The 16,744-nt window shown below is 39.0% G+C and overlaps 1 protein-coding gene across 2 annotated transcripts; it reads right to left on the reverse strand.

Moving 5' to 3' along the window:
- Nucleotides 1-49: 49 nt before the first annotated feature.
- LOC143580223 (casein kinase 1-like protein HD16) lies at nt 50-5,850 on the reverse strand. Of its 2 annotated transcripts, none has more exons than XM_077063318.1 (16): nt 5,454-5,850; nt 3,727-3,855; nt 3,562-3,635; nt 3,392-3,461; nt 3,271-3,326; nt 3,115-3,186; nt 2,948-3,042; nt 2,794-2,854; nt 2,598-2,757; nt 2,303-2,521; nt 2,085-2,227; nt 1,514-1,688; nt 879-969; nt 640-797; nt 382-570; nt 50-294 (listed from the first exon to the last, which is right to left on the reverse strand). In XM_077063318.1, exons 1-16 carry the CDS (start codon nt 5,760-5,762, stop codon nt 235-237), a joined length of 2,061 nt encoding a protein of 686 aa, XP_076919433.1. In that variant the 5' UTR covers nt 5,763-5,850; the 3' UTR covers nt 50-234. The 2 variants fall into 2 exon arrangements, with proteins under 2 accessions (XP_076919433.1, XP_076919434.1); XM_077063319.1 differs by having other exon boundaries at nt 2,598-2,727; nt 2,788-2,854.
- Nucleotides 5,851-16,744: the final 10,894 nt, after the last annotated feature.

The raw sequence follows: 16,744 nt of genomic DNA on the forward strand, positions 1-16,744 counted from the left end.
TACAAGCATATAGGAGTAAATTGTGCAACAATAAAGAGGCAGCAAACTATACAGGTTAAAAATCCAATATGATGCTGATTTTACAAGACCGACATCGTTCTACTTGTAAAATTCCCAACGTCTAACTTCGGTCTTCACTCACCAAAGAAGTTAAAAAGAATAAAACGATAAAAAAACAAGACAAACGGCTTCCACGATTTCATGAAAAAAAATCATCTAACAAGCTTCCTTTTATCAAGACACGGTTCTTCCATAACAAATGCAAGCGAGATACAAGTTCCTTGCCCACTTTTCCTGAATATTTCAAACCATAAATCAAATTTTAATGCTAGAAAAAGATATAAGTGTGCCAATATAGTTCTTGAACCAAAGTTGACTAACCTTGACATGTGTACTCGGAAACTGAGACGTACGTAACGTTTCCTGTGTTTCATCGGTCGGCTTGCAACGTGGCTTACTTAATATGAGTGCTGACTGGTCATTCGTGGCAGCAGTTGATGTGATACGGTAACCATTATTCCACCGTCTATGTATACCGTCACTCGGATACAAAAAATCAAGCTCCACCACCTACATATATAAAATGTTCTAGGGCAATTTCGTAATTTTAAAAATAGATATGTAAATTCAAACCCTAACCTGGTCACTGAAACCAGAATTACGGGACATGACCACACCCCATCGTGTACCAGCGGTACCCATGGAGGTCACATGGAACCCTTCCCTCCATTTCTTGCTAATCCACTTGAACGGGAACGAATCGCTTACTTTGTAAGACTGTTGACTGTACTGCGTCCCTACAAGAGCAACTTCGTCATTTAACCATCACATTAACAAATTATTAGTAATTTATTATAATGATTAACACCTCTACAAACCTTTAGACATCACCACAAGAGACTTCCCATTACTTGAACCTGCAATGGCACTTATGTAATAATTCTCTTCCCATTGTTCCATAATCCATTCCTATTAACATAATAAAAAAAAAATTAAAACGGTGTTAATTAGGCCTGTACTCCTGTAGACGAATCAAGCGTTCAGTGAAATGTTCATGAACTGTTCGACAGAAAGTTCGCTTATGTTTCTGTATTTAGTTAAACGAGTAAACATAAACACATGCCTCATTCATTCAATTATTTCCATTTACGTTCGCTCATTTAAATTCTTTAATATCTTCATTTAAAATATTTTGGGCCATTTTAGTTTCAGTAACTTTTTAGGCCCAATACATTGTTCTCACATTACTTTTAACTAATTTTAGCTCAGTTATGCTCGTTCATCTATGTTCAGTTATGTTTGTGAACCGTTCGTTTATACTGTTAACAAACGAACACGAACATATTCATTTTCTTAACGAACAAACACAAACAAGAAAACCTCGCCCGTTCGTGTTCGATCGTTTGTTCGGTTAAAATTAAACGGGCGGACACGAACATGCTCCATTTGGTCCGTTTACAACCTTATGCACATTTATTCTAGAACACATTAGAATGAACGGCTTTACAGATACCTTGTGTAAGAAAATAGGTGACAGCTCGAAAACTTGGCTAGAGAAACCGGTTCCAGCATCCATTGTTAAGGCCCACGAGTTAGAACAAGATGCAACCGAAGTAATGAGTAAACCATCAGCAATTCCGCTCTGAATGTGCTGTGCCAGTCTTTCATCAGCAACGTTGTAATGGTACCTAATATAAAGCATAATGTACAGCCTTTATTAAACATATTTATCTTTCCTTTTTTAGGGTCATTAAAAACACCAATATGTTTTTTTTTCATGATAAAGTCCCTCAATCTATTTTTAGTGTATTTAAAGTCCCACAAATTGGCAAAAACACGAAAGTCATTAAACTAATTTTTGTATAAACGAAGTCCCTAAATTTCTCTAAAATGTGCATACTTATTATTTTTTAAATTACGACTTGTTACTCTGAAAGTAGACACCTTTATAAACTTTAATATACAAAAACTAGTTTAATGACTTTTTCTTGTATTTTACAAATTCAGAGGGACCTCTTCATAAAATAAGAAAGAATATTGATTTTATGGTACAAATCCTTATTTTTGACAAAAACGTCATATACCTTTGTTTCATAGGTTGTCGGGCATTGTAAACTGAAATCCATTGTGTTGCGGGAATGCCCATTCGGGTCTTCTTTTTAGGCTGCCCGTCATCTTCCTCCTCAAGAATTAATCTGCCTCGTTTTTGCCCGACTTGGTATAGAATCTAAATTTTTAAAAAAGGAGTCAGAAAGAGTAAACACTTGTTTCATAAAAACCACAAATTGATAATGCGGGTCACCTTTTGAGCACCATCTGTGTTAATGGGCCTGATGACAGGATTTGGGCTTAGCAGGCCTTCAAACAAAGATATTAACTTTGAATAATTGGGCTCTTCATCAAACTTCATGTTCACAACCATATCAACAAAATGCCTGAATGGAGCGGGACAGTATTCGCATAATACTTCAGTAGACGTTGTCATCTTCTTCTTGCAAACCAGAAATGATTTATTATCACCCTAACAAATGTTGCAATAATTAGTATTGTTATATTTAATCACAAACGTTAAAGTTAACTTGATGAACAAGTAATACCTGGTAACCTTGCCAAGGTAGCCTACCACGGTGAAGAAACACAAGTGTATAAGCAAGAGACTCAAGATCGTCTCGTCTACTTGCCGTCCTACCCAAATGCGCGTGCACACTTGCATATCTAACTGTTCCTCTGTAGATCAAACAAACATTATACATATGGCTAAAAAATGCTATTAAAATTAAATATTACCTAAACATGTCCGGCTTCTGATCATAGTCAACATGTTCACCACTGGGACCATCCCGCCACTCGGTAGCTGCATTGCATATACAAATGTATTTAACTAACAATCGTTATTAATAAAAAGAAAAAAAATGAAAAGGCTATCATGAGATGTCTAATGTCTTACCGAGCCCCAAGTCAACAAGAAATAGCTTCTTCTCTTGAGATGTTGACTTTTGACCAAGAAGAAAGTTTTCCGGCTTTACATCACCATGCACGTAACTAATTTGAATAATAATATTCAATACAGTCATATGTAAAAAAAATAATAAGAGAATGAATAGAATGACATACCCTCTTAAATGCATTTTTTCCAAAATCGATATAGACTCCACTGCTATGCACGCAACCATTTCTGATGACATCCTAGCAATAATTTTGACCCAAAAAAGTCAACACATAAATGAATATAACATGATAAAATAATTTGTCACAAGTTTAGGAACTCACCTTTGACCAGAATTATTCCAATCATCCCACAAACTAGGTCCGAGCTTGTCCATGACCTGTAATAATACTATGTTATGTCACGTTAGACGAACAAGAAACAGCATATTATCGTTTTTCATACCATCACATAATAATCTCCTTGTTTTCCTTTATAGTGAACTTTAGGCACTCCATGACAGCCTCCCAGAGTACTATTTAACAAAAATCAAAATGACACTTTTTAAATTTTATAAAAAAAAAGTTAACTTTCTAAATGTGTTTACTTGTAAATAAATAAAAAAGCACACGTACTTGTAAACTTGCCACTCGTATGGTGGACCATAACTGCAACCTTTGCTATTTCTATGCTCAAACTTAATAGCCACCTGTCACAACGACAACAAATGAAAATAAGCTTTATGTAACATAATAATTTGCATAAAATCCAACTTTATTTGCTTGGTACAATAACATTACCTCAGTGGCACCAGGACCCGATATGCGTTCGGTTCCACCATTAACACGTCGGCCTACAAATACCTGACCAAATCCACCTTTCCCTAACTTTCCCTCAACCGTATATATAGGTGATCCGCCTACTTGAACCTGAAAATAAACCAAATAAAGATCAAAAAATAAGTCGGTGACTCCAAAAGTATAGTTGATTCATGAAACACGTATGCGACAAATATCACTTGAAACAACTTTCATGCTTGTAAATAGTGGGAATACAAGTAAAATCCCTAATTCATAAAGCTTAGTGACAATAATAAGATACATGAAAAACAATTGCATGAATCACTAACTATCATTACCGCATTCATGTATAATAATCATCCTAAACTCAATTATTGACAAGAAACCGTCAAATTTCACATAAAAACCAAGGATTGCAATTCTAATTTCACAATGATCTTTTAAATCACAAAAAAAACTTTCATGTTTTGCCAAATATAAGATCAAAAAATTAGAGACAAACATCACAATCAGATCACTTGAACCAACTTTTATATTTGTAAATGGTGGAAATACAAGTGAAATCCCTAATTCATAAAGCTAAATGACAATAAAAGATGAACAGCAATAGCAAGGATCACTGGCACAGTATCATCCATCATTACTACAATCACGTATAGCAATTATCCTAAACTCACTTATCAACAAATGTCACAATGTTATTTTAAAATCAACAAAATCACATGTTTTGCTGCAGAATTAAACAAGTTACTTATCCTAAACTCAAATAATAACAAATTTCACAATGTTTAATTTTCTTTTGAAATTCAACAAAAATCACATGTTTTGCTGCAAAACCGAACATGTTAATTATCCTAAATTCAATTATCAACAAATTCCACAATATTTTTATTTATTTTTAAATTCAACAAAATCACATGTTTTGCTGCAAAACTGAACATGTGAATTATCCTAAACTCAAATATCAACAAATTTCCCAATGTTGTTTTGAAATTCAACAAAATCTCATGTTTTGCCACAGAATTGAACAAGTTAACTATCCTAAACTTAAGTATTAACAAATTTCCCAATATTTTTTAAAATTCAACAAAATCACATGTTTAGCTGCAAAATTGAACAAGCTAATCATCCTAAACTCAAATACTAACAAATTTCACAATTTTATTTTAAAGTTCAACAAAATCACATGTTAATCATCCTAAACGCATTTATCAACAAATTTCACAATATTTTTTTGAAATTCAACAAAATCACATGTTTTGCTGCAAAATTGAACATGAACAAGTTGATTATCCTAAACTCAAACATTAACAAATTTCACAATATTTTATTTTATTATTATTTTATTGTATTTTAAATTCAACAAAATCACATGTTTTGCTTCCAAATTAACAAGCTAATCATCCTAAACTCAAATATTAATAAATTTCACAATATGTTTTTTTTCTGAAATTCAACAAAATCACATGCTTTGCTTTAAAATCAAACAAGTTAATTATCCTAAACTCAAATATCAACAAATTTCACAACAATTTCTTGTAATTCAACAAAATCACATGTCTTGCTTTAAAACTGAACAAGTTAACCATCCTAAACTCAATTATCAACAAATTTCACAATTTAATTTTAAAAATTCAACAAAATCACATGTGTTGCTGCAAAATTGAACAAATTAACTGCAATCAACAATTTGTATATACAATAATAAGTAATAATAAGAATCAAACCCTATCAGGAAATGGAGGCGTATTTCCTTCAACTTCATCATCATAATCTTCAATCCTATTACCACTCAATCCACCGCTAGCCATAACTACTTCTTTCTTCTCCGGCAACGAAGACTCAGATATCACAATCACCGTCTTATTATTATTATTATTATTTTGTTGCTGATTGACCTGAGCAATAGCAACAGCAGCAGCAGCCTCCTTTTTTGCTGCGGCACGCGTCTTGACGTAATTACCCACCAAATGATCCGATCGATTATTGTTGACTACCGGAGGACGACGGCGGACGCCACTGCGCAGTTCCGGCATTCTTCTTTATAACCCATTCATAACAATAATAATATTACTGACAAGAAAGAAACAACTGCTGCTATTGCTAATTATTATTATTATTATTATTATTATTATTATTATTATTATTATTACTGATTGTATTGTATGTATCATGAAAACCTAAGGTTGCGTTTTTTATGGGAGAATGGTATAGCTAACTAACTCACTTCATATACCCTTTATATTATTATTATTTTATTATTTTGTGTCACGGTAAATTTTTTACTAAAAATTAAAAAATATAACTGTCCAGGTAAGCTTGAACTTATCCCCACTCGTGGTCTGGATATTGTCAATGAATGATTTAAGTTAGGCCTTGCGAGATCATCAATTCAGATCCTGACCCCACCCGGGTTTTAGTCCCACCATAAAGTTCTGCTCTTGTGATGACACAGCAAATATCAAGTGGCAGCTAGTGTGAGTCCGGTTAAGACAGCATTGTTTGGCCAAAGAGGTGGCCTAACACAAAGAAAATCACCGTTTTCAAAAAAAGGTAAGCTTGAACTTGGTTTGTTTACAAGCTAAGTTGTTTTTAAGTGACATATTTGAATCACATGAAGTTCACATGTATATGATGATTTTTCGTGAGACATTCTACAATATTGGTTGAATAATTAACGACTGATTTATAGCTTTGATGTCAATGTTTGATTATGTTATTCAAAGTTAAGCATGTCAAGTCTGAAAAATATATCTATCTAGGTAAGCTCGAACTTTGTATGTTTAGAGATTGAGTCTAATTGTTTACATAAGCGACCATTTGAACAACTCTAACCGAATATAATGATTACTTGAAATTCACATGTATAAGTTGAATCTTAGTGAGAGACATTCTATAATATTTCGGTGACTGATTTATGAAATTGATGCAATGTAACTACCTCAATGTGTTATGGTGGGACGACCTTGGTTTCACCTCAAAGAATATTTTCCCTTCTATGTAACATGGTAGTTTTTTTATTGTGGGAAACTAGTGATGCATTGAGTGTTTTCTTAGTAATCGTTAGATGTCACTTTCGTTAAGCTTTTAAGAAATTCTTTAGAATATAATTTGATAATATGCATGCAAAAAAACTCGTAGACACTCTTTGGTTGTACTTTCACTAATGTGTATGTAATCATCTGTTTGGTCATTTGTCGTGTCGTGTGCCAGCTAATATATGATGTAGGTACATTTATGGCTTGGGGGAAGCCCTTTTTATCAACCACATATACTCTTATGTAAAGTACATATATTTTGAATTTGGGAGATGGATGGCGAACCCATTAGGGATTTACTTTAGTTTTCTCTACAATTATGGGAGTGGGGAATAGGATCAAGTATGGATGAGATCGGCACCGCACCCGTACATGTATTTGAAAGTACTCGTACCTAAAGTCAATATATTTGGGCACTCATACCCGTACCCGAATTTTATGATACGAGTACGGTACTTTAGGTAAAGTACTCGCTTTAGTACCACTTTTATCCTTTTTAAAAAAAGTCTTCAGTAAACTTGGTATCGATACAGGTACGGTACCGACTATTAATTATCTATAATACCAAAACCGTAATACCACAACCAAAACATAATACCAAAATTAAAATGAAACAAATCAACCATAATATAAAATCCATTTATGGTGGCTGTTACTAGTTATTGATTGGAAGAAGAAGAAGAAGAAGAAGAGAACCAGGGTCTGATTGGTTTTATTAGAATTGTTAGTACTTAATATTTTGACTATCAATGATTTTGAAAAACCCGTTTGCAACCTTGAGGAGATCTGTGACAACTGCCCAATCCGACCCGACCCGACCCAGGTACCCGTTTTCGAATCCGATTCTTTTTATGATTTAAAATTTTATTATTTAATCTTTGTAAAATTTAACATTAAATAAATTATATATATATTTTATATTACTTACTAATAATAATAATTCCTTTTCACCGTCCCGCCCTTTTCTCTCTTGTCGCTGTCCTGCCCCCCTTTTTCTTTCTTGTCGCCGTCCCGCCTCTTTTCTCTCTTTTTGTCGCCGTCCCGCCCTTCTGCTTAACCCTTTACGCCTTGAACCCCTTTTTCTCTTTTAACTCTTTGCTTGTCCTTTGGTTCTTCCCGCCTAAGGATGTCTGCGCAGCTCCACGCGCCAGACTCCTTACAAGGAAGCCTGCGTGAAGACCAGTTGTTCCTGTGATACGCGAGGCGAACTGTTCTCGCAGCGCGCTAAGAATTGTAGTTCTTCTCGCAGCGCGCTAAGAACGGTAGTTCTTCCCGCGATGCGCTAAGAATTGTAGTTCTTCTTGCGGCGCGCTAAGAATGGTAGTTCTTCCCGCGGCGCGCTAAGGATTTTAGTTCTTCCCGCGGCGCGCTAAGGATTGTTCTGTCTGCCTTCGCCCTCGCGCGTGCGCTCGAATCTTCTCGCGCTAGACCTTAAGTCTTTTCTTCTGTTTAGGTCAGCCTGTATCTTTTGATATCTTATCTTTTGTTTGAGCTTTAGGTCAGTTCCGACATTTGTCCGAAAAGCCACTTTCGGCGCAGCATGCGCACCAATCCTATTGGTTGACAGAAAAAGTGACTGACATAAATCTTTTGAAATCTTTCTTTTGCATGCCTTGAACAGTGTTTTTCTGACTCCTCCCATGCTTTATTCTGTAACCTGTCAGCCCTTTTTCCTGTTCCCCGGCTGCCATATCTGTTGATATCTTTTGCTTTTGGCTTCTTATGCTTTTTAATATCTTTTGTCTGATTTGAGAAGATCTTTTCCTCTTTTTAAGGGATTGTGTTCCCTAGGGTTTCCCTATATATAATACTATTTTCTTGTTATTTAACACTACACACACAAACACTTGAACTCTCTTCTCCTTGCCCTCTGCCGTTGTTCCTCAGCCGCCTCCTCTCTCTGCCTTCGTCTTTTCCCTTGTCCTGCCCAGATTTCCGGTAATATATAATATATAATAATTTGTTAAAGATACATATTACTATGCTAACATATATTCAAGGCATAAAACAAATCATTAAACCAATAACCTCTTATTTATAGGTTAACTTGTGCTTGTTTAAAAGTTGGTTCTTGCATTATCTTTCCACATACCTCTTTCAGGTGAGTAATCTCGTACCTAATCCCTTTTTATTTTTAATGTTTTGGGATGTTCATGTGTTCGTACAAACTTGAGTCTTAAACTTGTTTATGAACTTTTGTCGCGCAAAACCCCATGTGTTATGGACGTAGACTTGGCTGTTTATTTGTATGTGTGGATCATTAACCGTCTTGTCGGCCTATTCCGCAGTTTTCATGGATCCATTAGATGAACACGGGAGAACTATCGTTTATGATTTCTCTTTTGTTTACACTTGCACAGTTTTCTTGTTTTTGTGCTCAATTGGGAGCACGGATTGAACTATGAGCTATGATCTAAGGCTTGATCACAATCTGATTACACCCTTGTTGAACACCAGTTATACACATGATGCGCGCAGATATTGTTATCTATTTATATGTATTAAACTTGATTTCTCACCGACACGCAAGTGTTGACGTTTTATTTTAACACATGTTCAGGTTTGCTGTAGCTGTTTCTGGAAGCTTGAGGACACATAGGATGTTTACTTTTCTTTTGGACCTAGTTTAAAATGTAACAAGACAAGTTTATGTTATTTGAATATTTTAAGTTATAATATGATTTATGTTACTTTATGTCGTGTTCTGCGCGTGCGCAATGAAATGTCTTTATTAAATATTGACACCCAAATAGTGTCGCGAGTAATGAAACAATACGTGGCGCCCCGATGTATAATCCGCCATCGGTCGGGGTGTTACAGATTGGTATCAGAGCTCCGTGACTTTAGGATAGGTGGTTAGACGTAACGACCTAGAATACCTAAGAGTCCCTTCTCGCGCATGAGAAATATCTCATGTATGCGCGCTAATTGTTAATTACTCGATATTTATAAGATATGCTTGCGTATATGCAGCGCATGATTTCATGTTATATTTCGCGATCTTTCGATTCTTATTGTTAAATTTCAATTTATTTCTTTACTTACGTATTCGTTTGTTGTGGGGATTGAAAATCCGAGAAGTCATGGTGGTACATGAATAGTTGATTTTCAATTACCATTAACTTTATGTTTTAAATTGAAGATTTGAAAAGTCATGGTGATACATGAATTGTCAATCTCCAATATTCATTTGCTCGATATTTTAAATTGAAGATTTGAAAAGTCATGGTGATACATGAATTGTCAACCTTCAATGCTCGTTTACTCGATATTTTAAATTGAGAACTCGGAAAGTCATGGTGATGCATGAATTGTCGATTTTCAATTCGAATTTATTACCTGCATTAAGTTTGCATTTAAATTCATATTTTACTTCGAAATTTGATAGCATTTAACTCCGTGAAACAAGCTTTATGACGATATACTTTGCGCTAAAACGATTTCCCATACCAAGATATTAACAAAAATTAAAACTTTTATAGAATGCCTCCGCTATCTCGCCGTCATCAGAGGAGAGAAGCCTCGCGCAGACGTAGGCAGCAACGTTCCCAGGAAATGGCCGCCGCAATAGCCCAAGCTTTAAACCAAACTAATACCAACCCCTCCGGATACAGTATTAAGTCCTTCAATGCGGGTAACCCTCCGAAATTCACCGGACTTGAAGGAGCCACCGTAATGCTCCAGTGGCTCGAGAAAATTGAAAACACTTTCCTCCATACCCAATGCCCTCCAGACCGACGAACCTTATATGCCTCTAGTGTCCTGGAATCAAGGGCGCTTACTTGGTGGAACGGAGTAGCTCATGGGCGTGGCGCAGAGGCTGCTTCTAGCATGCTCTGGGAGGAATTCAAGGAAATCTTGACGCGAGAGTTCTGCCCTCCCAACGAAGTAAAGCGCCTGGAGGAAGAGTTTTGGAACCTGAAACAGTACAGTGGCGAAGCGCGCGAGTACGCGACGCGCTTCCATGAATTAAGCTTGCTTGTCCCGCACCTAGTTACCCCTTCCCGCCGAGCCATCGAGAAGTTCCTTGGGGGTCTCCCCATGGAAATTCAAGATTCTGTATGGGCCAGGAACCCACTAACCCTCTCTGACGCCATCGAGTTGGCCGCTGTGCTCAGCGACAACCATGTCAGGGCAGGAACTCTGTTCCTGCGGGGAGCCGAAAAGACCAAACCCACCAAGACTGTCCCTGAACCAACAGAAACCAAGCCAGAACCCTCTAACCGTAACAACCTCAAGCGCAGGCGCAAAGCCTATGCGCTTACCAGCCCGCCCATTGTCCAGCAACCCACCTACCAACCTCCAGTTTACGCGCCTAACCCACTGCCGACCTACCCAACACCTCCTGTAGTTCACAACTATGCCTTAACCAATCCAGCACTCCCTACCCCGTCAACTAAGAAACCCTACACAGGAAACCAACCCTTTTGCCCAACCTGTAGACTTCACCACCCAACTCAAGTCCCGTGTCGACAATGTAACCGATGTGGTCGTACTGGTCACACTGCTGAGAACTGTAGAGTCCTTCCCTCCAACCCAATTGCGCAAACACCGCCAACTTACCCGCTAAACCCACAACCAACATACCCTAATCCACGACCCAGGTCGTGCTATAACTGCGGTGATCCCAGTCATTTCCGGAACGCGTGCCCGAGACTACAAGTTCAGATTACGCAAGCGAACCCAGTTAACCAAATTTCGAACCAAGTGACGCGCGGCCGAGCTTTTAATATAACCACGCACCAAGCGCAAGCGAATAATAACGTAGTTAATGGTACATTTTTACTTAACGGACAATATGCATCCATACTTTTTGATACTGGCGCCGATAGAAGCTTTATTTCTCGCGCATTTGAGCAGAAACTCGCGCGACCACGAGTAAACTTAAACGAAAACTTTTTAGTTGAATTGGCTAATGGTGAAACTATTTTAATAAACTCCGTAATCAAAGATTGCACCCTTAACCTTAATGAACACGATTTTCTAACCGACCTCATTCCCATGCCTCTTGGAAGCTTTGATGTTATTATCGGTATGGACTGGCTCTCGCAAAATCGCGCCGAAGTTATTTGCGCCAAAAAGATGATTCGCATTCTTCGAGAAAATGGTGATCCGCATATCTACGGCGAGAAACCATCTAACGGTCTTAAACTAATGTCATGCACTGAAGCCCGAAGACTTTTTCGGAAGAAATGTGTTGCATTCTTAGCCCATGTGGTCAAACCCGATGAAGGAAAGAAGAAACTTTCTGAAATCCCCATCGTGCGTGACTTTCCTGAAGTCTTTCCCGATGATCTTTCTGGTTTACCTCCTGCTCGGGAAGTCGAGTTTCGTATTGATCTTGTCCCTGGTGCTTCCCCCGTAGCCAAATCTCCCTATCGACTTGCACCCGCTGAAATGCAAGAATTGGCAAGTCAACTCCAAGAGTTGACCGATAAAGGATTCATTCGCCCTAGCTCTTCGCCCTGGGGTGCTCCGGTGTTGTTCGTTAAAAAGAAAGATGGTACGTTTCGCATGTGTATTGATTACCGCGAGCTGAACAAGCTCACCATTAAGAACCGGTATCCCTTACCGCGTATTGACGACCTCTTTGATCAACTCCAAGGTGCCTCTTGTTTCTCCAAGATCGATCTCCGTTCTGGCTACCACCAGTTGCGTATCCGCGATGAGGATATTCCCAAGACTGCCTTTCGAACCCGTTACGGTCATTTTGAATTCTTGGTCATGCCCTTCGGTTTAACCAACGCACCCGCCGTTTTCATGGATCTAATGAACCGGGTGTGTAGACCTTTCTTGGACCGATTCGTGATCGTGTTCATCGATGACGTTCTGGTTTATTCTAAAACCAAGGCCGAGCATGAGCAACATCTTCGGTTGGTGTTGCAAAAGCTTCGAACCGAGCAACTCTTTGCCAAACTCTCCAAGTGTGAGTTTTGGTCGGATGAAGTACAGTTTCTTGGTCATGTTGTAAACAAGATGGGTATTCATGTCGACCCATCCAAGATTGAAGCAATCAAGAACTGGATTACACCGTCCACTCCTACCGAAATCCGTTCCTTTTTGGGCTTAGCTGGTTACTACTGGCGATTTATTTCGAACTTCTCAAAGATCGCCTTGCCTTTAACAGCTTTAACGCACAAAGGCAAACCGTATATTTGGGGCTCGAAGCAAGAAGAAGCCTTTCTGAAGCTCAAGCGATTGTTGTGCGAAGCTCCTGTTCTAGCGTTACCTGAGGGTACTGATGATTTTGTTGTTTATTGTGATGCCTCCAACCAAGGTCTCGGTTGTGTACTTATGCAACGAGGCAAGGTTATCGCTTACGCATCAAGGCAACTTAAAATTCATGAAAAGAATTATACGACTCACGACCTCGAACTTGGTGCAGTTGTATTTGCCTTGAAAATCTGGAGACACTACCTCTATGGGACTAAGTGTATCATTTACACAGACCATAAAAGCCTTCAGCACATTTTTGATCAAAAGGAACTTAACATGAGACAACGCCGATGGAACGAACTCATCAGCGATTACGATTGTGAAATCCGATATCACCCTGGAAAGGCTAATGTGGTAGCCGATGCGCTCAGCCGAAAACCCAGCCAGCTTAACTGTATCTTGCCGCGCCTGCAGCTTCGTTTCGCGCCGATCCAAAACGATCTTGAATCGCGCATTCGTGACGCGCAGCGCGCATCGATCAGCAATGGCAACCTTCGCGCCGAGTTAGCGTGTGGCGCGGAAGCGCATTTTGTCCCTAATCTGAGTGGAATTCTCTGTTATCTCAATCGCATTTGGATCCCCAACGATGAGAATCTTCGCTCTGTCATACTAAGTGAAGCGCACAAATCTCGGTATTCTGTTCATCCTGGTGCTGACAAAATGTACAAAGATTTGCGCATTTCTTATTGGTGGCCTGGTATGAAAAAGGATATTGCTGTGTTCGTAGCTAAATGCCTAACTTGTTCTAAGGTAAAAGCTGAACATCAACGCCCATCTGGTTTGCTCGAACAACCTGAAATTCCTACGTGGAAATGGGAAAGTATAGCAATGGACTTTATCACCAAGTTACCCTTGACCGCAAGCAAACATGATAGCATTTGTGTAATAGTGGATCGATTGACCAAGTCTGCCCACTTTCTGCCCATTCGTGAAACCTACCGTGTTGAACAACTTGCGCATCTTTATGTCAAGGAAATTGTCTGCCGTCATGGTACTCCCTTGAGCATCATATCCGATCGCGATGGCCGTTTTATATCTCGATTTTGGAAATCTCTCCAATCTGCGTTAGGAACTCGTTTGGACATGAGTACTGCATATCATCCTCAGACTGACGGACAGTCTGAGCGAACCATCCAAACCCTTGAGGATATGCTTCGATCTTGTGTTCTTGATTTTGGAGGTAATTGGGATTCACACCTACCTCTGATCGAGTTCTCTTATAATAACAGCTATCATTCCAGTATCGGTATGGCCCCATTTGAAGCACTTTACGGTCGAAAGTGCCGCTCACCGATTTGTTGGAACGAAGTGGGTGAAGTTCAAATCACAGGACCCGAACTAGTTCAAGAGACAACCGATAAAATCGCCAAGATCAGTGATCATCTGCTGACTGCCAGAAGCCGACAGAAGAGTTACGCAGATCGCAGGCGGAAGCCTCTCGAATTTCTAGTTGGTGATCTTGTTCTCCTCAAAGTGTCGCCCTGGAAGGGTGTTGTTCGCTTTGGGAAGAAAGGTAAGCTTGCGCCTCGTTATGTTGGTCCATTCAAGATTCTCGCGAGGGTGGGAAAAGTTGCCTACAAGCTTGACCTGCCGCCCGCGCTCAGCAATGTGCATCCAACGTTCCATGTATCCAATCTCAAGAAATGTTTAGCTGACGAGAACCTCCACATACCACTTGATGAAGTTCAAGTTTATGAATCTATGCATTTCGTTGAGAAGCCTGTTGAGATTATGGATCGCGAGGTAAAGCAAACCAAGCGCAGTCGCATCCCTATTGTCAAAGTTCGTTGGCAGTCCAAGCGCGGAGCCGAGTTCACTTGGGAAAGGGAAGATCAGATGAAGATCAAGTACCCGCACCTTTTCTCTGCGCAACCTACTTCGAGATAAATTTCGGGACGAAATTTCTTAAAGTAGGGGAGACTGTGACAACTGCCCAATCCGACCCGACCCAGGTACCCGTTTTCGAATCCGATTCTTTTTATGATTTAAAATTTTATTATTTAATCTTTGTAAAATTTAACATTAAATAAATTATATATATATTTTATATTACTTACTAATAATAATAATTCCTTTTCGCCGTCCCGCCCTTTTCTCTCTTGTCGCTGTCCTGCCCCCCTTTTTCTTTCTTGTCGCCGTCCCGCCTCTTTTCTCTCTTTTTGTCGCCGTCCCGCCATTCTGCTTAACCCTTTACGCCTTGAACCCCTTTTTCTCTTTTAACTCTTTGCTTGTCCTTTGGTTCTTCCCGCCTAAGGATGTCTGCGCAGCTCCACGCGCCAGACTCCTTACAAGGAAGCCTGCGTGAAGACCAGTTGTTCCTGCGATACGCGAGGCGGACTGTTCTCGCAGCGCGCTAAGAATTGTAGTTCTTCTCGCAGCGCGCTAAGAACGGTAGTTCTTCCCGCGACGCGCTAAGAATGGTAGTTCTTCCCGCGGCGCGCTAAGGATTTTAGTTCTTCCCGCGGCGCGCTAAGGATTGTTCTGTCTGCCTTCGCCCTCGCGCGTGCGCTCGAATCTTCTCGCGCTAGACCTTAAGTCTTTTCTTCTGTTTAGGTCAGCCTGTATCTTTTGATATCTTATCTTTTGTTTGAGCTTTAGGTCAGTTCCGACATCTGTCCGAAAAGCCACTTTCGGCGCAGCATGCGCACCAATCCTATTGGTTGACAGAAAAAGTGACTGACATAAATCTTTTGAAATCTTTCTTTTGCATGCCTTGAACAGTGTTTTTCTGACTCCTCCCATGCTTTATTCTGTAACCTGTCAGCCCTTTTTCCTGTTCCCCGGCAGCCATATCTGTTGATATCTTTTGCTTTTGGCTTCTTATGCTTTTTAATATCTTTTGTCTGATTTGAGAAGATCTTTTCCTCTTTTTAAGGGATTGTGTTCCCTAGGGTTTCCCTATATATAATACTATTTTCTTGTTATTTAACACTACACACACAAACACTTGAACTCTCTTCTCCTTGCCCTCTGCCGTTGTTCCTCAGCCGCCTCCTCTCTCTGCCTTCGTCTTTTCCCTTGTCCTGCCCAGATTTCCGGTAATATATAATATATAATAATTTGTTAAAGATACATATTACTATGCTAACATATATTCAAGGCATAAAACAAATCATTAAACCAATAACCTCTTATTTATAGGTTAACTTGTGCTTGTTTAAAAGTTGGTTCTTGCATTATCTTTCCACATACCTCTTTCAGGTGAGTAATCTCGTACCTAATCCCTTTTTATTTTTAATGTTTTGGGATGTTCATGTGTTCGTACAAACTTGAGTCTTAAACTTGTTTATGAACTTTTGTCGCGCAAAACCCCATGTGTTATAGACGTAGACTTGGCTGTTTATTTGTATGTGTGGATCATTAACCGTCTTGTCGGCCTATTCCGCAGTTTTCATGGATCCATTAGATGAACACGGGAGAACTATCATTTATGATTTCTCTTTTGTTTACACTTGCACAGTTTTCTTGTTTTTGTGCTCAATTGGGAGCACGGATTGAACTATGAGCTATGATCTAAGGCTTGATCACAATCTGATTACACCCTTGTTGAACACCAGTTATACACATGATGCGCGCAGATATTGTTATCTATTTATATGTATTAAACTTGATTTCTCACCGACACGCAAGTGTTGACGTTTTATTTTAACACATGTTCAGGTTTGCTGTAGCTGTTTCTGGAAGCTTGAGGACACATAGGATGTTTACTTTTCTTTTGGACCTAGTTTAAAATGTAACAAGACAAGTTTATGTTATTTGAATAT

This window comes from Bidens hawaiensis, unplaced genomic scaffold (assembly GCF_021521415.1).
Source record: "Bidens hawaiensis isolate Kalapana, Puna unplaced genomic scaffold, B.hawaiensis_p1.1 tig00030283_1, whole genome shotgun sequence".
Classification (NCBI taxonomy): Eukaryota; Viridiplantae; Streptophyta; class Magnoliopsida; order Asterales; family Asteraceae; genus Bidens; species Bidens hawaiensis.

Bases quoted from the DNA above. Each gene is read 5' to 3' on its own strand.
- LOC143580223 (XM_077063318.1), bottom strand. From the start codon at position 5,762: ATGCCGGAACTGCGCAGTGGCGTCCGCCGTCGTCCTCCGGTAGTCAAC. The intron at 2,522-2,597 runs GTATTACTTGTT...AACATTTGTTAG, and splicing joins TACCTTGGCAAGGTTACCAG to GGTGATAATAAATCATTTCT. The intron at 970-1,513 runs GTATCTGTAAAG...TTATGTTAATAG, and splicing joins CACCTATTTTCTTACACAAG to GAATGGATTATGGAACAATG.